At 40.7% G+C, this 16,977-nt stretch overlaps 1 protein-coding gene across 3 annotated transcripts in view; it reads right to left on the bottom strand.

The window, feature by feature from the left end:
- Nucleotides 1-16,977, bottom strand: part of CDH13 (cadherin 13) — a 448,971-nt gene that overhangs the window by 28,071 nt on the left and 403,923 nt on the right. For all 3 annotated transcript variants that reach the window (XM_064670959.1, XM_064670957.1, XM_064670958.1), the window contains exon 11: nt 3,038-3,180. In XM_064670959.1, the coding sequence (XP_064527029.1) occupies nt 3,038-3,180 (143 nt within the window). The remainder of the gene's footprint in view (nt 1-3,037; nt 3,181-16,977) is intronic.

The following is a 16,977-nucleotide window of genomic DNA, read 5'->3' as shown; positions in this document are numbered from 1 at the left end:
GTTGTTTCAAGTGTGTTTGGGAAGGTGCAGGAACTATTTAGATGAGAAATAATATAATTCATACTTAACTACCTTTACCTGCAGTTAATTTGATAATGCTGAGAAATAATATCATAAAGGTCAAAAAGAATCTCATAAAGAACTAAATTATTTCCTCCAGTTGAACGACTCCATTTTCTGTGACCCATTCATGGTTACTGTGCTACTGGTAAAGAACAGTTTTGTGATTTACCAAAAAGAGAGAAAGATATGATGGATTTATTTAGAGAACTACCAAGCATGAAGCTCCTGGTTTTTACCTCTGACAGAAATCTCTAACATTTTACAAATAAAAAAGATGTCCTGACATTTGTTCCCTGAACTAAAGTGCAATAACAAGGAGTCAGTGCTGCTGGGACTGATGACAGATTCTCTACTGACATCAGCAAGAGGGGATGAATAAAGTGTCATTGGGAGGTTTGTTTTCAGCTGTCTCCACTCCTCACCCAAGATAGCACATGAATGGAAGGTCATTTTAAAAAGAGGTGATGGTGGAATAGGATGGCACAACAGTATCATTTGTATAACTCTCTCTCTCTCTCTATATATATGTATATGTGTGTATATATATGTTTGTGTATAAACTCTATATGCTATGAACCCAAAATAATAATGATATGTTTATTTACTGGTTTAGCATATGTTGAAGGTCACTTAGCAATGTCTAAGGTTCGAGGCTTTATTTGATTTTAGATTTATTCCCTATAAATACTGTGACAGATCAGCACACACTCACAGTGTCTGCTCTGCTTGGAGCTGCCTGGGTACAAATTCCCACTGCTGGACTGTGCCATGGGTATCACCTGAGCTCTCTGTATTCCCCAGGGAAGAAAAGGAAAGCCTGTGGCATCTCAGGCTTCAGATTTGACTTAGAGATAAGATGAGAGGCCAAAGGAAAGAGTAACCTCCATTGAATGCTTTTGAAGAAAGCATGTCTTCTTAAATAGGTGTTTTTGTCCTCTCCTCCCTTTTCACCCCAAGTCTTTTAGTCCAAGCAAATGACCTGCTCTCTTGGAAATGCCTCTAAATTTTCCCTTTATTACTCTCTTTCATTTGGCAATTCTTAATCCTGCCTTTGGCTGCCCTCTCAGTCCAAAGTCCTCACCATATTCACTAGCATTAGACAGGCTCCACTTATTAACCTGAAGAAAGGGATTTGCACTCTGTGGACAATGCTTTAAAGAGAGCACATGCAGCCATCTCATTTTTTTTCCTTTTTAAGTTAACATAATCTTCTTTTAAAGTTCTGGAAGAGTTCTGTATTCATTTCATATCATTCTACACAATTTGGCTTCTCATCTAAGGTAATATTTCTTTTCAGGATGGACATTAGCTCTGATGGGTAAGGAAATGAAATGGGTTTCATAGCTTTGCCTGGAAATAAGTTGGGGGGAACACTCTCTAGGGATATTGTCTGTCCCAGCTGTACCTGCAGGGGACAAGGCAGGGAGCCTGCCTCTGAGCTTAATGTTTGGTGATTAATCCAGAGGTGATGCAAACCACAAGGTGAATATCAGCTATTTAAATTGTGCTGTTTATTCCCACTTCCACGTGTGGCTGGGCTACACACAGTGAAGGAGTGCAATGCTTGGGAATGATCATTATTAACACCTTGGCATGACAGTACTAAATGCACACACGTGGTTTCTAATTACTTCATCCAAGGAAGTCAATAATGTTGGAGTGGATGAACTGCACTAACAGAGCTGTGCAATCACAAATAAATACAGTTACAGCTGCTGGAAGGGAGTGTTGACTCAATGCCTCACGTGAAGAGGATTCCTTTTCTCTCTTGCTCTGCTGCTCAGCTCACAGACACCTCTTTCTCTTTCTCCCATTTTTCCAGAACGGAAAAATTCTGAGAATTAAGAGGGGTCACCTATCAGTGAGGTTCTGGGCTCAGAACAAATGAGCAACACGTGTTACTGCCCTAAGCACAGCAGAAAGGTCTTCCCCCAAATCCTCCTCATTCAGGCTGGTTTCCACAGACAGAAACATTCAGCCTCTTGTTCCATCTACTCTCTTTGATGATATCTCACTCCACCTTTAAAACATGACTTTGTCCTTTTGGCAACCCCTCAGTAACATTTTCCCAGATTTTTACTTTCATTGTGAGATGACATTTCCCAGATTTTTAAGATGCATTTAAAAAAAAAATTCCTACCCAATAGCAAACAAATGACAGAAATATGTTCAGTGCTACATTTTTCCATGGAAATTTCCTAAGGAAAATATGTATATTAATATATAAGTAAATCATCATCTCAGCAGATTTTTTTTTCTGTTATACTTAAGGCAATATTTTCTTTCTCCTGTCAGGCCCTGCAAGTGTTCCCTGAGTCATGTGGTTACAAAACTGTAGAATTGCTCTCCTAAAAAGAACATTTGACAATTCATCACCAGGGCTAAACCAGCTGCAGCTGTGAGAAAGCCTTAGCATATTAGCTGTTATATTACAGGCAAATCTTTTATTTATTTTGTGCCTTTAGGTCTGGAGATTTGGAATGTTCAAGGTTTTCTCTTTCTCTCTACTCCAAAGTTGCCTGCTGAATTTTTCCTAGACAGCTTAATTTTGATTCTATTTGACAGAAGGAACTTTAATACACAATATGCAAAAATTGTTGCATTTTAACAAGGGGTTTTACTTATGTTTTTTTTGTCACTATCATTGTATTGAGTAGAATAGAATCCAGCATATCAGGGATGAGTTGTTATTGGTATTTAGGAGCCTCAGGCTTATTGACTGTTCAAATATTGTGAAGAAATTAACTCTGATAAAGATGACTTATTACTTTCCTAGAATCTTCCCAGACTATTTATACCTAGAATTATGATCTCAGTGCAGTAATAAACCTGTGAGGTGTAAACTTAAATTAAAGCTGCTGAAGCAAACGCTTAAGTTCACATGTGCACCTTCCAGATCAGAAAGTTTCAAGCAGGGGGGGAAATTATTATTGATAACAATATATTCATAATCTTATGCATGCTAGTTACTCACCACTGTCTATTGCCAGGAAGAGGGCAGTGTACACATTGTCCTGCACGTAGGGAGACTCCCGATCCAGGACAGCCGTGGTGCCGATGGTGCCATTGGTAGGGTTGATTTCCAGCCAGCCTGCTGGGTCCTTGTAAACTGAATACCTAAATCAAAGTACAGCAGCTGTTAACAAATTATAGATCTAAACATAAAACAATTACACTACTGCAAGGGAATATGTCTTTGCACTCACTGGCTTTCGTGGGTGGATCTCTTAATAGTTCAGAAATAGAATCTAAACCTTGTGCTTTCCCTTGGGGATAGTTCTTTATTGCTAAACTTAGCTGACAGAAGGAGAAGCTGTAGACAATTCCTTTGGAAATATATTTGTCCCAAAGAGTAGTATAGAATTCAATATTTAAAACATTATATTGGACCAGTGCTATACAGCCAGAGTACCTGAACACTTGCAATGGGCCTCTGCATCAACACTGGTATCTACAGACTTCATGAATCCCATCACGGTCATCCTTTCTCCAACTCAAAATTCTGATTCGACTAGAAATTGTATTTTTAATTTACTTTTTTGAGTGGTTTTCATTTTTTTTTCTTACAACCAGTTAGACATGTACTAAATTGTAGGGTGTGGTAGCAAAAAGAGAATTGGACAATGAATTCATCAGGTCTAACAGGAGGTGGTTACACCCAGACCCTGTTTGCACACATTTGTTCTGCAGTCTGGGATCTGTAGTTTCCTTCTGGTGATTAAATTCAATCACATGAATGTGGCCTAAATCAGGATTTGGAAATGCTGTCTCCAAGATCCCCCAGTAAGAAATTCCCTGTTGTGCTTTTTTCCATTAATCAGCACAAATATTCAGACCCTGAAACTGGAAATGTTTCAGGACATTGTGGAGTTTGCACACTAAGAACTTCCCTACTTGACCGAAGCAATAAGTGCAAGAATGTTCATGATTAGGGCTTAATTCTATACTCAGTTAAATATATTAAGTAATATAACAACACAGAGCTGAATTAACTGGTACCAATTCCCACTTCAATTAAATGTGTTAATATTTTAAACCAAAACTCCAATCATATAATCAATACTTAGGATAATAACCTGTTTATCTTTTTTGTAGTGAATTGTTATAGGTCATAAACAGCCATACAACCTTCTATAGACATTACCAGTAATTGACATGGAACCTGTTATTATTTAATGAATCTGTGCCCAGGCAGTGCCTCATAGTGGCACTCACCTGAAAGGTGTCCTGTGTGATAATCCTGCCAAAAAAAAGATGTATCAGTGCAACCATGAGGGAATAAACAAAAATAACAGATTTTTAGGGGAAAAAAAAAAAAAGTAAGTAAAATGAAATAAAATGGCAGCTGCCAGAAGAGGAAAGAATAAATTGCAAGCCAACAAAGACAGACATGGTCTCACCGAATGTGTGTTTCAGAGGTTTGCTTTGGTGCTGTGCCCTCTGGACAGTGGAAAAATAAGTTGCTAGATCCCTGGAGCAAAGTGTTGGGATGTCCATTATCACAGGTAAGGAAGTGCTGACAGGCAGCCCTGCCCACAGCTCTGCTGTTCTTTACCAAGGCTTTGCTTCAGGCTTCAAAAATACAACTTCCCCGGGGCTGCCGAGCCTGCCTGACTTTGCCGTGGTAAACAGGGGCAGCCAGAGCCAGGATCAAAGCTTCAATATACACAGCCATGAAAAAATTCCACATTTTTATGAGCTGTTTTTATGTTAAAATAAGTTAAAGGACAAAATTGGAAGCCAGGGCCTTTTGGAATTTATGAGAAAAAGAGACAAATAGGAAAAACTGTTGACTTATGCTCCCACAAAAGTCACTCAGAGTTTCACCACTGCTTTCCTCAGGAGTGGAAATGATTCCTTAGGGAATATGTGGAAAAGAAGCAAAGGAAAACGCTAGTGCATAGTGAGATATTCCATCAACCCAACATGTCCTTCCACTTAATAGCCATTTAAACATTAATCAATACCCCAGCTTTATCTGCAGTAAAAATGAGTGCCTGGAATAGCAACAATGCAGATCATTATTTCATTTCACTTCTTTGTTTCTTCTTTTATAGTTGTTTTTATAACGTTGCAACAAAGGTATGCACAAAAATATGAAACAAGGGCAGCCTAAACAATTCCTAGTCTATTGTAAACCAGCAAATTCTCAATTAACCCTGAAACAATTTCAGAAGATTCAACACTTCCAAAGTAATGAGAATGTAAAATGGATTGTATTATCTTCCCTGATTGCTCTACAAAGCACTGTTGGCTGTGCAAATAAAAAACTGAATTGTATAACCTGTGATTTGGCACAGGATATCGTAAAAGTAGTACTTTGTCTTTCCCACCACATTTTTTACTTATTGTAGGAGCATATTGCAGTACAGTTAAGATGATTGTTCTTTGTTCCATTTTTTGAGGGCTCTGCCAGCGAAAGGTTTAGAATAGACCCATTACAGAAAAACACTGTAAAAATAGAAGTATAGAATACAAAGATTCACTTCCCACTTTTGACTTTAGTGGGATCTGCTGATTGCACAGCACTTTTGAAAATCAGACCATTTTTTTTGGTGGTTAAACATGAACTTACCTGCCTGCATGTACCTGCTCGGTTGTCTCAATCCTAAGCAGTCTGATACATCTGTAGGGATGTGTGCAAACTATGTTCTCTGGTGTGCCAATTACTGTTTATTTTTGTCTTATTCTACATTGCAATAGTGAAATTTAGTTTGTGGACTTTATCTCATCGTGGTTTGATTTGTTTTTTTTTTAAATTTTAAACCATGCCAACAGCTTACTGTTCCCAAGGGCTTGTATGACAACAGGGTAGGGGCAAGAGGGTGTGACATATTTTGACTGTGACCTCCTTGCACTAGGTTATTGTCCTTGCAATATGTTTAAGCCAGATATTGTAAACAAAACAGCACAATTCCCTCAGACTGGAACTCATCTCCGGCAATGTTTGAATATATGCCTTAAACAAAGACCCACAAAGAGATGCAGAGAGGTTGTAGATGTAAAACAAGAGAACATAAACCAAACTATGCACTTGGTCTGTTTGGTGCAGGACTCAAATGAAGCAGCAAATACATGGAAATAGTTTAAAATTTATAAATAGCCTCTCCCCCCTCCTGTAACAGAGGAAGATAATTCAGAGAACAGCTGCTGGGGCTGCTCACAGACGTGCAGGGCTTGATTAGCAAAAAGATCATTACACACAACAGACATGGACACAGAAACCAAACCAGAACCACAGCCCTGCAGCAGCCACAAAAAGGATTTCCCAGCCAACAGTGCAATAGCTCAGGGTGTCCCAGGCCAGCAGCCAGGCACAGTCAGATGCTGCTCTTGGCAAGGCCTTCCAGAGCTTGGGAATTGCCAGACTTTTCCCATGTTGAGTCAAGGGGTCTTGGCTCTTATGCTTTGACAGAATGAGAAGGAAGGCAAAAAGAAGCAGTGCCAAATCTGTGTTGAATGACACATGTGAGCCAGTCTGGTGTGCAGCACTGACCAGAGGTAAGGGCAGCGAGTCTGTCAGCATTGGGGGGTTCATCCTGGTGCATCTGGAGAGCGCTGGAGCCATGGCCTGCAGGGACTGTTCCATCAGAACCCACAACAGAGGAGAAGTCCTGCAGTGGCACTGGCCCCATGAAATGTCAGTCTGACTCTCTAGTTAGGTTTGTCACCACGGCAGACTGTAGGCAGTAAGGTGACACTGTGGTGGACCAGTGAGCACGGCTGGTCTGGCTGAGCTGGGACTTAGAGGTTGGACTTTTGAGTCCCAGCTCTGTCACAATGGAATTAGGGAAGTCTTTAATCCATACTACATCCTCACCTCATCTTTAAAACAGTGAGGATGTATTTCTGCCTTGAAAAGCTGTTAAAAGGATAAAATCTGTAAATCATTGCAAAAGGCCTAGAACACATAGCAATGAGGGACATCAAAAGTACCAAGATAGAATAGAAAAGAATATTTGAATGGCTTTCTAAAGATGCAGCAAGATATTTACTGGCATTTTCTATCTAAATTTTCATATCTAAATTGCCTATCTTCTGAATTCTTTTTAAACTATGTTTAAAATAGAGTTGAACCAAGATGAGTAAAAATTTCCTGTTCTCTGTGATACACACATTTATATGTGTGTGTTTACTTTGTGGTCTTGGGCACAGCTGAGAGTGTCAACATACCATGGCAGGGAGTTGGAACTAGGTGATTTTTAAAATCTCTTCCACCCCAAACCATTCTGTGATTCTATGATGACTTTGATAGCAACCATTTTCATAGCATTTCAATCTGGCAAGAGTCAGTATCAGAAATATAACAAAGCTTTTCCATACACTAGATATCCAATTCACACTTGCTCCTTTCAGGGATCCTGGTCCCATTGACATAAATTTAAACTACCAGTTGACCAGAGCCAATATTTCACCTAAGTATAGCTCCATGTTTGTATTTGGAATGAAAAACCTTCACATTATCCACATTATGAATCCTTGCTCCTTCTGGCACTGGAACATATAATGGCAGCACATTAAATTTTTTTATGAGCTCTTCATGAGTGATTCAGGTAAAACGATAGTGGAGAAGGTAACTTTGTATGTCTGTGCCTGTGATCTCAGCATGAGAACACCCTTTTGTCTCTGAATGAAGAAATCTCTAAATACAAACATTCTGTAATCTTTAAATCAAGTCAATATGAGTTTTATCTCATTATATCAAGTGCAGCTGCAAAACCAAGAATGACTACCTCTGGAAAAAGCTTCACAGGTATCTGGGAGAGAACAGTGCAGCAGTTACAGCATAAATATACACACTGGGTAAGTAATGGTGGCTCTCCAAGGCAAGAAAACTTCCCAAAGTATAAGTGCAACACTAAAAAATCCGGGTTAAAACTGCATTGTGCTTTATGTAGGGATGAAATAATGTAGAGCTTTAGAGATCAACCTGCTTCCCATCGAGCTCCCTCTTCTCCACTGCGCTCTCGTTACCTTTTGCCTGCACTAATTACGGCAGCATATGGCACCGGGAGGAGCAGAGAGGGAACCTTATTGCAGCACAGCAATTCTCCAGCTGAAACACACTCCACACTCATTAATGATGACACACAGCAATTCTTCTGCTATTTGGCTACATGATAACAAAGGTATTCCTGCTCCCAAGCTGCTCGGGGGAGAGGAGTTTGCCTTTCATATATGTATATTTATATGTATATTCCCAGCCTTGCACAGCTGGGTCTCTGATTGCCATCCCATGTGGAATGAAAACAATAATAGCAATTCTCTAATGTATATTACAGCTAATGTTCTGTAACTATACTGACGTTTGATTTTGTAAAGATGTTTTTATGCAACTTCCAAGACTGTTTTTTAGTTTTAAAATGTTTGTGGCACTAAAGCCATTGGAAGAATGCTGGAGCAGTTGGAGTTTTTCACTTTCCAAGGCCAGGTTGGACAGTCCCTGAGCATCCTGGTCTAGTGGGTGGCATCCCTGCCCATGGCAGGGGATTGGAATGAGATGGCCTTTAATGGCTCTTCCAACCCAAACCATTCTATGATTCACTTTTTTTTCAGATGTTGCAAAACAATGTGGATTAATAAAATGTATTAATTTGGAGGTGCAAGAGAGTATACAGGTTCACATTTCCATTTTATACCCAGATATACAGCTACTGCCTAAAAACTTCTGCAGTCCCTAAACACAATGTTGTACAGGTCAGCAACATATCATCCATGCTTCTTGTGTTTTGTGTGACAAAACATGTCTTAAACACAGAAAGGAGGCATTGTTGGAAATAACTGAACTCAACACGTTACCAAAACACTCTGGCCATGAAATAAAGAAGTTGCCAGCAGGCCTCACATTTACCTTATTACAGCAGCTTAAACTACACCCTCAGGAAGCAGTTATTTTCAAACCTCCTTTCAGTGCTTCTTCCTCATGTGCTTTCCTGTTTGGACACCCAAATACACTTTTATTTCTTTATGACCCTTGAAGAACTCTACAGTTTCTCCTGAGATCCACAGGACAGGGTGTCTTCACCCCTTTCTGTGTGAGGGGAACTCGCTGTTCCATTTGGAAACGCCTGGATCCGAGCCGGGTGTGAGCACCAGGCTTCCCACATCTCTCCCAGCAGTCAGCAATAGTCTGTAGCTCAGCAAAGTGTCAATGCTGGCATTGCTCTGCCCTAATCTGTGCCTTCTTTTGCATTTCCTTTGCAATGAGTGCCTGCAGTTAGTGCGTTGTCAGCACTAGAAAATCTCTGTGATGGGCACAAATCATGACAATATCAGCATAACTCCGTTGGTGCTCAGAGTGTTGTGTTATGGAGGCATAACTGAGTAATAATTTAGAGTTAAGACTTTTTTGCTGATTTATTAGCAATTCAATAACCCTGCCTGAAATAAGTGTGTCAACAGGTAAATATGTGTGTGTCAGGAGACAGGGGCAAAACCTGAGGGGAGCTGGGTTTCATATGTACACAAATACAGATCCCTGTGGAATAATGGCAAGGGGTTTGTCATCCAATGTGTAGGACACCCATAAAATGATACAGCAACACATGCCCTACTCAGCATGAGTAGGTTCTTTAGCTGCAGCATTTTTCTTATCACCTCTATGATGTGAATCACAGGGAAACAAATCCTGCATTAAGCACAGTGCTATCAACAGCAGCCTGTTGCTAGTCCTGCCAAGTTAAAGCTAACCCTGATATCTGCCCCCCATGCTGCAGACACTGCCTAAGAAAGCATTTCCATTGCAGGTGAGGACTGAAAGGGTTTCATAGCACAGGGAGAACAGAAGCACAAGTGCTTCATCACAGAGTATTACTGAGACAAAATGTAAGAATTCCGTCATCCCAAAAACTCCAGGCCAGGTTATACGGGTTAGAGGAGAAGTGATAAAGGGGGCAGTACTGACAGCCCACTAAAGGGCTTTTCCAGATCTTTTCCTGTCAGTTTTCTACATGGATATGTGGGTTCCTGATCCTCAAGGCTTTCAGAAACTGCCTTCTGTGTGTCTAACTTTGTGATTCCGCAGAATCATGGAGCGATTGGGATTGGAAGGAACCACTGGAGATCATCACTGACTGTTTTCAAGACTTGTTGTGAATCTTAAACCTCACTGTGTCTGGCCTAAACCTTGACATAAACATATCCTGGTAAACATTAAACATTCTGTATGAACACAGAGTTAAGACAATCTTCAAAAGATGTGGTTAAAAAGTCAGAAAGGAAAATAAAATCTAAACTGTCATCTGTTTGCACTTTCCAGTCCCCATATTTAACTTGCACACTACATCTGGTAAGCTAAGCTGGTTAGCCCTTATACCATTAAATATATGAACATATAAAATGGATGGATTTGAATTTGGATTGAAATGCTGGTGCTAAAAGTGTGACTATATGCTACGTGTGCAACAGGCTGTGAAATACCTCCTGCAGTGCCCTCCTGCAGAGATTTATACATGCTAAAATTACTTGGGCTATATTATTTAAAAGAAAAAACCCTAAAAATATATAAAAAAAACAGATTTAACTGAAATATATACTATTATTAATCAGAATAAATATATCATTAACAAAATCTAAAACTCAAAATAAATCACATATTCTGGCAACACTATTGAGAAAGGTGTTAGGTCAGATGCATTTTTAAACTTACTGGAGATTGAGGATTTATGCAAGAGCCATTTTTCAGCTTCGTGGAACAGATTTATGGGCTTGCAGACCATCTGTATTTTCACAGGCTGGAAATGTCAACTTAAGAGTAACAATTTAAAAAAATAAATTAAACCCCCCATCAACGCTGTGCAACAAGTCGCTCTGTGCATTTTTGGCCACGGAAAATTCATGTTCCTCTGATAACCTGGACACACTCCAGGGTGAATCCATTAGCTCTGCACCAGTGCCTGGCTCAGCTCTGCAGGCAGGGCACGACAGGCTCTGTAGGAACTCCCTGCAGCCACTTCTCCCTGGGCGACCCCAAAGTGCCTCCCCAAAGTTTCCAGGAGTTTCTGTACAGACCTGAGCCTGCTTCATGCTGATCCTATCTGAGAAGGCATCACAATTCCCTGGCTCAGTGCCAGTCTGGCCCATGGAATGGTGCAATAATCCTCTCCAAAGCACGGGCACATCCTTAGGGTGTGCAAGGGGCTGGATTGCTCTGAAACACGGCAGGGCTGCACGAGGCTGATACGTTGCTTTTTAAGGTTTGAGGTTTACACACATTCTGATTTTGGTCAGATATTTGTTGCTAATATCAGTTTTCCATTGATTCAATAGGTGTTTTTAACAGTAAAAAAAAACCTCCAAAGCATTTCAGCTTGCACTACAGAAATGTGTATTTTTGGGGAACCAGAGCAGGAATGCTGTGGTACATCAGGGCTGAGCACACCACTGAAGATCAGTAGCTTTTATTAAAACTGTATAAACACAGAATGTTCTCTGGAAAAAGCTTCCATTTGAGCTGCCTTCTTTCAGGTGCCCTGTCAGTTTATGGCTAAGAAATAGATATTTATAGCAAGAAAAGCAGTCTACCCTTTGCTTTGGAAGACAACTTGGCTCTTACAGCCTTTCCATTGGCATCTGTCTCAGGTCAATAAGTCACAGGAAAGTCTGCTGAAAGTGTAATACAGATTTTTCAGAAATACTTCAGTTGTTAGTCGATTTTTTTAAAAACTGCTTTTTAAACTGAAAGTGTACGTTTTTGATAGGACATATTTCAAAAGGTAGACAAAACAATAAAATGGGAACTCAACACTACTTGGTCTATACCAACACTTAGAAACATTCTAACATTCTATTTCCAGTTTACAACAGTAAATTTCTATTTAAAATTATAATTTAAAAAAAATCATTGAGAAAGGATAAAATTAAATCCCTCTTTCCCTAAAAGTATATTTTCTATGGGCAACAAGTCTTGGCAGGAATTGTTTTGCTTTAAACAAACAAACAAAAAGAACAAAAAGCTTTCTTACTTGAGTTACTTCTGCAGTTAACTGGGTTAACTGGAAGTGTCCAAGGCCAGGTTGGACAGGGCTTGGAGCAACCTGGTCTAGTAGAAGGTGTCCCTGCCCATGGCAGGAGGTGGAACAAGATGAGCTTTAAGGTCCCTTCCAACCCAAACCATTCAGTGGTTTTAAGATATTTATAACAATATCAATATATATTCTATTTGGGCTATAAATATATAATATATATGTTTTATATGGCAGATCACTACAGACCCAGCGTTGCCTCCTGCTGCTCACCCAGTCAGGGGGAGCAGTGGAAATTGGGGTTATAAATGTCACTGTTGGTGACACCAGACTGGGGTGGGGAAGGGCTGCCGGGCTCAGACACCACTGATCAAGCATTTTTCAGGCTGGAGCTCTGATCTCCCAGACTTTAGCCCTGGAAGTGGTTCCCGTGCCCCGAGGGAACAGTTTGCAGGTTGTGACCACGCTACAGTCCGTGTTTGCTTCTGTTTCCATCTGCAGGGCACTCCTAAAGCTCTGCACCTCATCTCACCCTCTGAGCTGAAAGATTCCTCAGCTCAGCTTTGTTTTGCTTGTCACATCAGGGACTTAGCAGGCTGGCTTTCATGGCAATGCTCTATCTACAGTGATATGATCGAAACAGAATGAAAAATTAGAGGAAATTCAGTTTTTAGTCCCCTGCCACTGAGACATGTCAGATGAGAAAATGGTTGACTAATTAGTCATTTGTGTGGAGAAGTATTGGGAGTAAGCCCCTTGGTAAACATGAAGAAAGTAACAAGAGAGTCATTGCAACTGGAATAATAAAATAAACCCAGACCTAAAACCTACAGCAATTAATCAAATGAAGATAATAAAATTGCAGCAATGAGGCAGTTAAATAAAATGTTCTGAAAAGGAAAATATTTTTTGTTATTATTGTACAGTCTTTCAAACATTTCTCTATACTGAAATCTAATTTTCTTGTTTTCTTCCCTTCAGGGCAAAAATATCCTAGAAGTTGAGGTGTAACAACAACAACAAAAAAATCCACAAACTCATTTATGTATGTTTTAATCAGAAGTGATTAGGGCTATGGTTAAATGAACCCAGAGGCTATAACTATCTGAATTATTCCTAAAGCTAGGGAATAATACACCATATCTGGGACTAACACGCTGCTATAATCAGGTTGTTACTGTTAGAATAATTGTCAACACATGCAAATCAGTAAAAGTTTTCTCATTGTAACAATTGTGCCTCAAAAGCTAATCAACGTTAGATGAGCTGGAGGTTCTTTTATAAACTACCCAGAAAAGGTTTTTGGCAGTAAAACTCCATCAAAAGTTTCTGCACATGCCTGTTCTCTGTGCCTGTGCTTCCAGCAAAGGCAGCTGCTCCCACTGCAAATCCCTTCGCTGCTTTCCCTGTTCAATCAGGGGTTCTGGGAGCTCTTGAAAAGCAGGAAAGTTTTTATAAGAGCCCAGCAGATTCACTGCTGAAATGTCACTGTTGAACTCAGCCATGAAACAGCACATTTCTGCAGATTCCGGGAGTTATTTTTTACCCAGGGATGGGCAGGGAAGAGGTGGGAAGTGGCTCCCCGCTGGGAGGCATTAGTCTGTCTGGGTCGATACAGCTCCCCTTGGACTGGAGCAACTGGCCAGGCCCAGCACGGGGTTACTTCTGCCAGCTTCCATAAAAACTCACTTTTGCCCTGGCTAATTTTAAAGTCACAAAGAAAACCCCCTTGCCCGGAGGCACCCCCCGAAAGGGCAGGGGAGCTACAAGCAGGCTCAGCACGGGTTTGCATCCTGAGCCCGTGGCATCCAAACATACTGCCAAGTTCCAGCCCTGGACATTATTAACTCTGGGACCTGTCTCTGAAGGAAGGAAGGGGATTCACGTTTCTGCAAATTGATTTCCAAGAGGGAAGGGGAGGGGGGTTGAATGTGCTGACTGATCATTTTAGCACAGTTTATGTCCAGTCTAAAGCCTTTGTGACACCAATGCCTCAAAGCAGAGGTTACATTGCAGGCACCCCTGGGCACTGCTTCAGCTGCTTCTTGCACACTCCCTTGCCTCTTTTGTTGCCTTTTCTCAGCAAAACTTTTCAAAGAATTACAGTCCAGGATAAATCTGGAAGATGCTGGGACTAGGTTATCCCACAGATGGGGAATAATGCCTCGTCACTCTGAAAATATTTAATACTAAGGTCTAGAAGTACCACAGGCCATTCTCCCTGTTGCCAGAGGAGCAAGCAATACATGTCACCACAAGACAGGACAGACCCAGTGATATCCACCATGTGACACTTTTATCACTCCTCAGTAACAAAACTTTAATTATAAAGACCACACACTTCAAACAAAGTTACTTGAGGCCTGGGTTCTTATTCCATGAGATTTTTTTTTTCAAGAAAACAAACAAACAAAAAGGACTCCCCTGATTATATTGGGTATGTCAGCTCCCAAAAAATGTGTAAGATATTATTGTGGTGAACCAGAATAAGTATTTTGCTTTTTCTTAGCTTAGCAACAAAAGACAAAGAAAAAATGGGGTAGCATAAGAAAGGATGAAATTTAACACACGATAAATTGACTGTGCAAGAAGTAGCAATTCAGAAAGAAAATCTGTGAAGAAGCTGATCCTGACAGAAAAGCAATCAAAGTAGTTTCCTGTGCTGACAGAGCTGGGCCATTCCGAGCTGGCTGAACTCGCACAGGGCTCATTTGTGGGATTCAGCTATTTCCAAGGCAGGGCTGTAACACAGAGATGATGGGAGAGCAATAATGTTCTGCTGACTTAGAAAAGCCTCTGAGTTTCCTGGCACGTTGCAGTGAGGGCCTGGCAGGAAAAACAGCCCCAGTCCTGCTCCTTCCCTCCCCTTTCCCTGCCAAACACTCAACACTGTCCCCCAGCTCTGTTTAAACTTGGATGGGACAGCCAGTATAAAACAGCTGCTGGTGCAGGTTTCCCTGCAGACACTCATTTTGGTGAGATATTGGTTGCTAATCCTCTGATTATAAATGTGTTTTCATGTAGTTGACAGGCATAATCTTGAGTGGCAAAGATCCCCGCTGGAATCCAGACTTCACTGAAGCAACGGGGAAACACTGATCCTGTGACTTGAGCTGAACCTGATCCAGGCAAAACCTGGCTTAAATCTTGGGTTTTTCTCACATTATAGCACTGCCTGAGCCATTATTGGAGTCTTTGCTGAGTGTGGAGCTGAGCCCCCGAAGGATATTCCATGTTCATAGTAACTGAACTAATCACTGACATCTCTCAGAGAGGGTTTGTTCAGTGGGGAGAGCTGTGTGACCCCTCAGCAGCATCACCCTCAGCCTCTCCTGCCTCCTGCAGAGCCACGTGCTGCTCCTGCTGCCACAGCCTGGGGATCTCATGAGCCCCCAGACCCCGTTACACAGCGAGCACACACACTCACACATTCCCACTAACTCTGCTCCTGTGGGCAGGAAGGTTTCCCTGGCACATCTCCCCTATCCACCAGGACATCCATACCAGCTCTAAACCAACAGGATGCCACTACATCTCTTCCCTGACCCCCACTGGGACCCTGAGGGAGGCAGCTCGACAGAAGCAGAGCAATGTGCTGGAAATTCAAGTTGCTCCTTGTATAGAGAGTCAAAGAATTGTTAAGGATGGAAAAGATGTTTAGGATCATCAAGTCCAGCCATTAACCCAGCACTGCCAAGCCCACCACTAACCCCTGTCCCCAAATGCCACATCTACACATCTTTGGAACACTTCCAGGGATGGTGAATCCACCACTGCCCTGTTCCAATGCTGGACAAGACAATGGAAAGAGGAGATGGGGAATGAAAGGTTTATCCAGGCTCAAGCCCTTCATGTGGTCTTGGTGAATGTTACCTCTAGGGAGGAGTTGTGTGGAGCTTTAAATCCAGTCAAACTGTTTTAGAATGAAAAAAGAATCAAATCAGAATGATTTTGGTCACAGTTGGATGCCTACCAATGAGTTAGTTAGGAGTTATTTAACTCCTTGTTCCCTATTTAATCCACTAAGCATCTATTATGAAAGCTGAATTCTCTAAAACAAAATATATCATTCTGCTATTAATATTGTAAAAATTAAGGTATTTTTCCTTTTAAGGTGTTTTTCCTTTTAGTTCTCTTGTTTAGCTTTGTTTAAAAAAATTGTATTCATAATAGGAAAATAGACTGTCCTGATGCTTTTGTATCATTATGTAGCTCAGAGGAATTAATACCCACCGAGTGAAAATACTTTCCAACCTTGTAGCATTCAATAACAAAAAGAAGGAAAGGGTAGGTAAGAAATTTAGTGGCATGTTTGATAATGTGAGTATATAAGATTCAAGAAAAAATTACACTACCACTTGATAATATGAAGAAAATGGTGAATTTATTCCTGGCTAAAAATAACTCAAATTAAGTTTTGGGGTTTTTTTTTCCCCATCTGATTTTAAATACACTCTGTTCTTCATGGGTGCAGTTCTTACAGAAGGAACTTGATTAATTCTGTTTTATTCTTTTTGTAATAATTGGGAATCACCTATCTGAGTTTTATTTGATTACACTGAACTATACAAAAAACACGCAGCCACTTTCTATCCTGGATTTGGAGCAATGTGTGATATCATATCACATCTTTTCCCTTATTTTTGGGCAGTGTCTTTTGTTTGCCTAACTCACTGTCTGTAGCGACCATGACAAATGAACAAGGCAGTGTGATTTACCTTCTCTAACCTCAATGAATCAGATTCTCAGGCACTCAGGGTGTCCAAATGCACTTTAAAATGCAAAGATGTCCCTCTTACTCTCATGTTTTCAAGGCTGTGTATAACCATATCTTAGCTGTTTTATTTGTCATGCCATCAAGTGCAGACTGTTACATTTGTTACAGGTTGCTGGGCTGAATTTCCCCCCCTCTGTCCCTCTCTGCCTGTAGGAATCATCTAATGCCTGAGGG

The sequence above is a fragment of the Pseudopipra pipra genome, chromosome 14 (genome assembly GCF_036250125.1).
Source record: "Pseudopipra pipra isolate bDixPip1 chromosome 14, bDixPip1.hap1, whole genome shotgun sequence".
In the NCBI taxonomy this organism is placed as follows: Eukaryota; Metazoa; Chordata; class Aves; order Passeriformes; family Pipridae; genus Pseudopipra; species Pseudopipra pipra.
The sequence above is the reverse complement of the archived record's forward strand: the minus strand, read 5'-3'. Positions and strand labels throughout refer to the sequence as shown.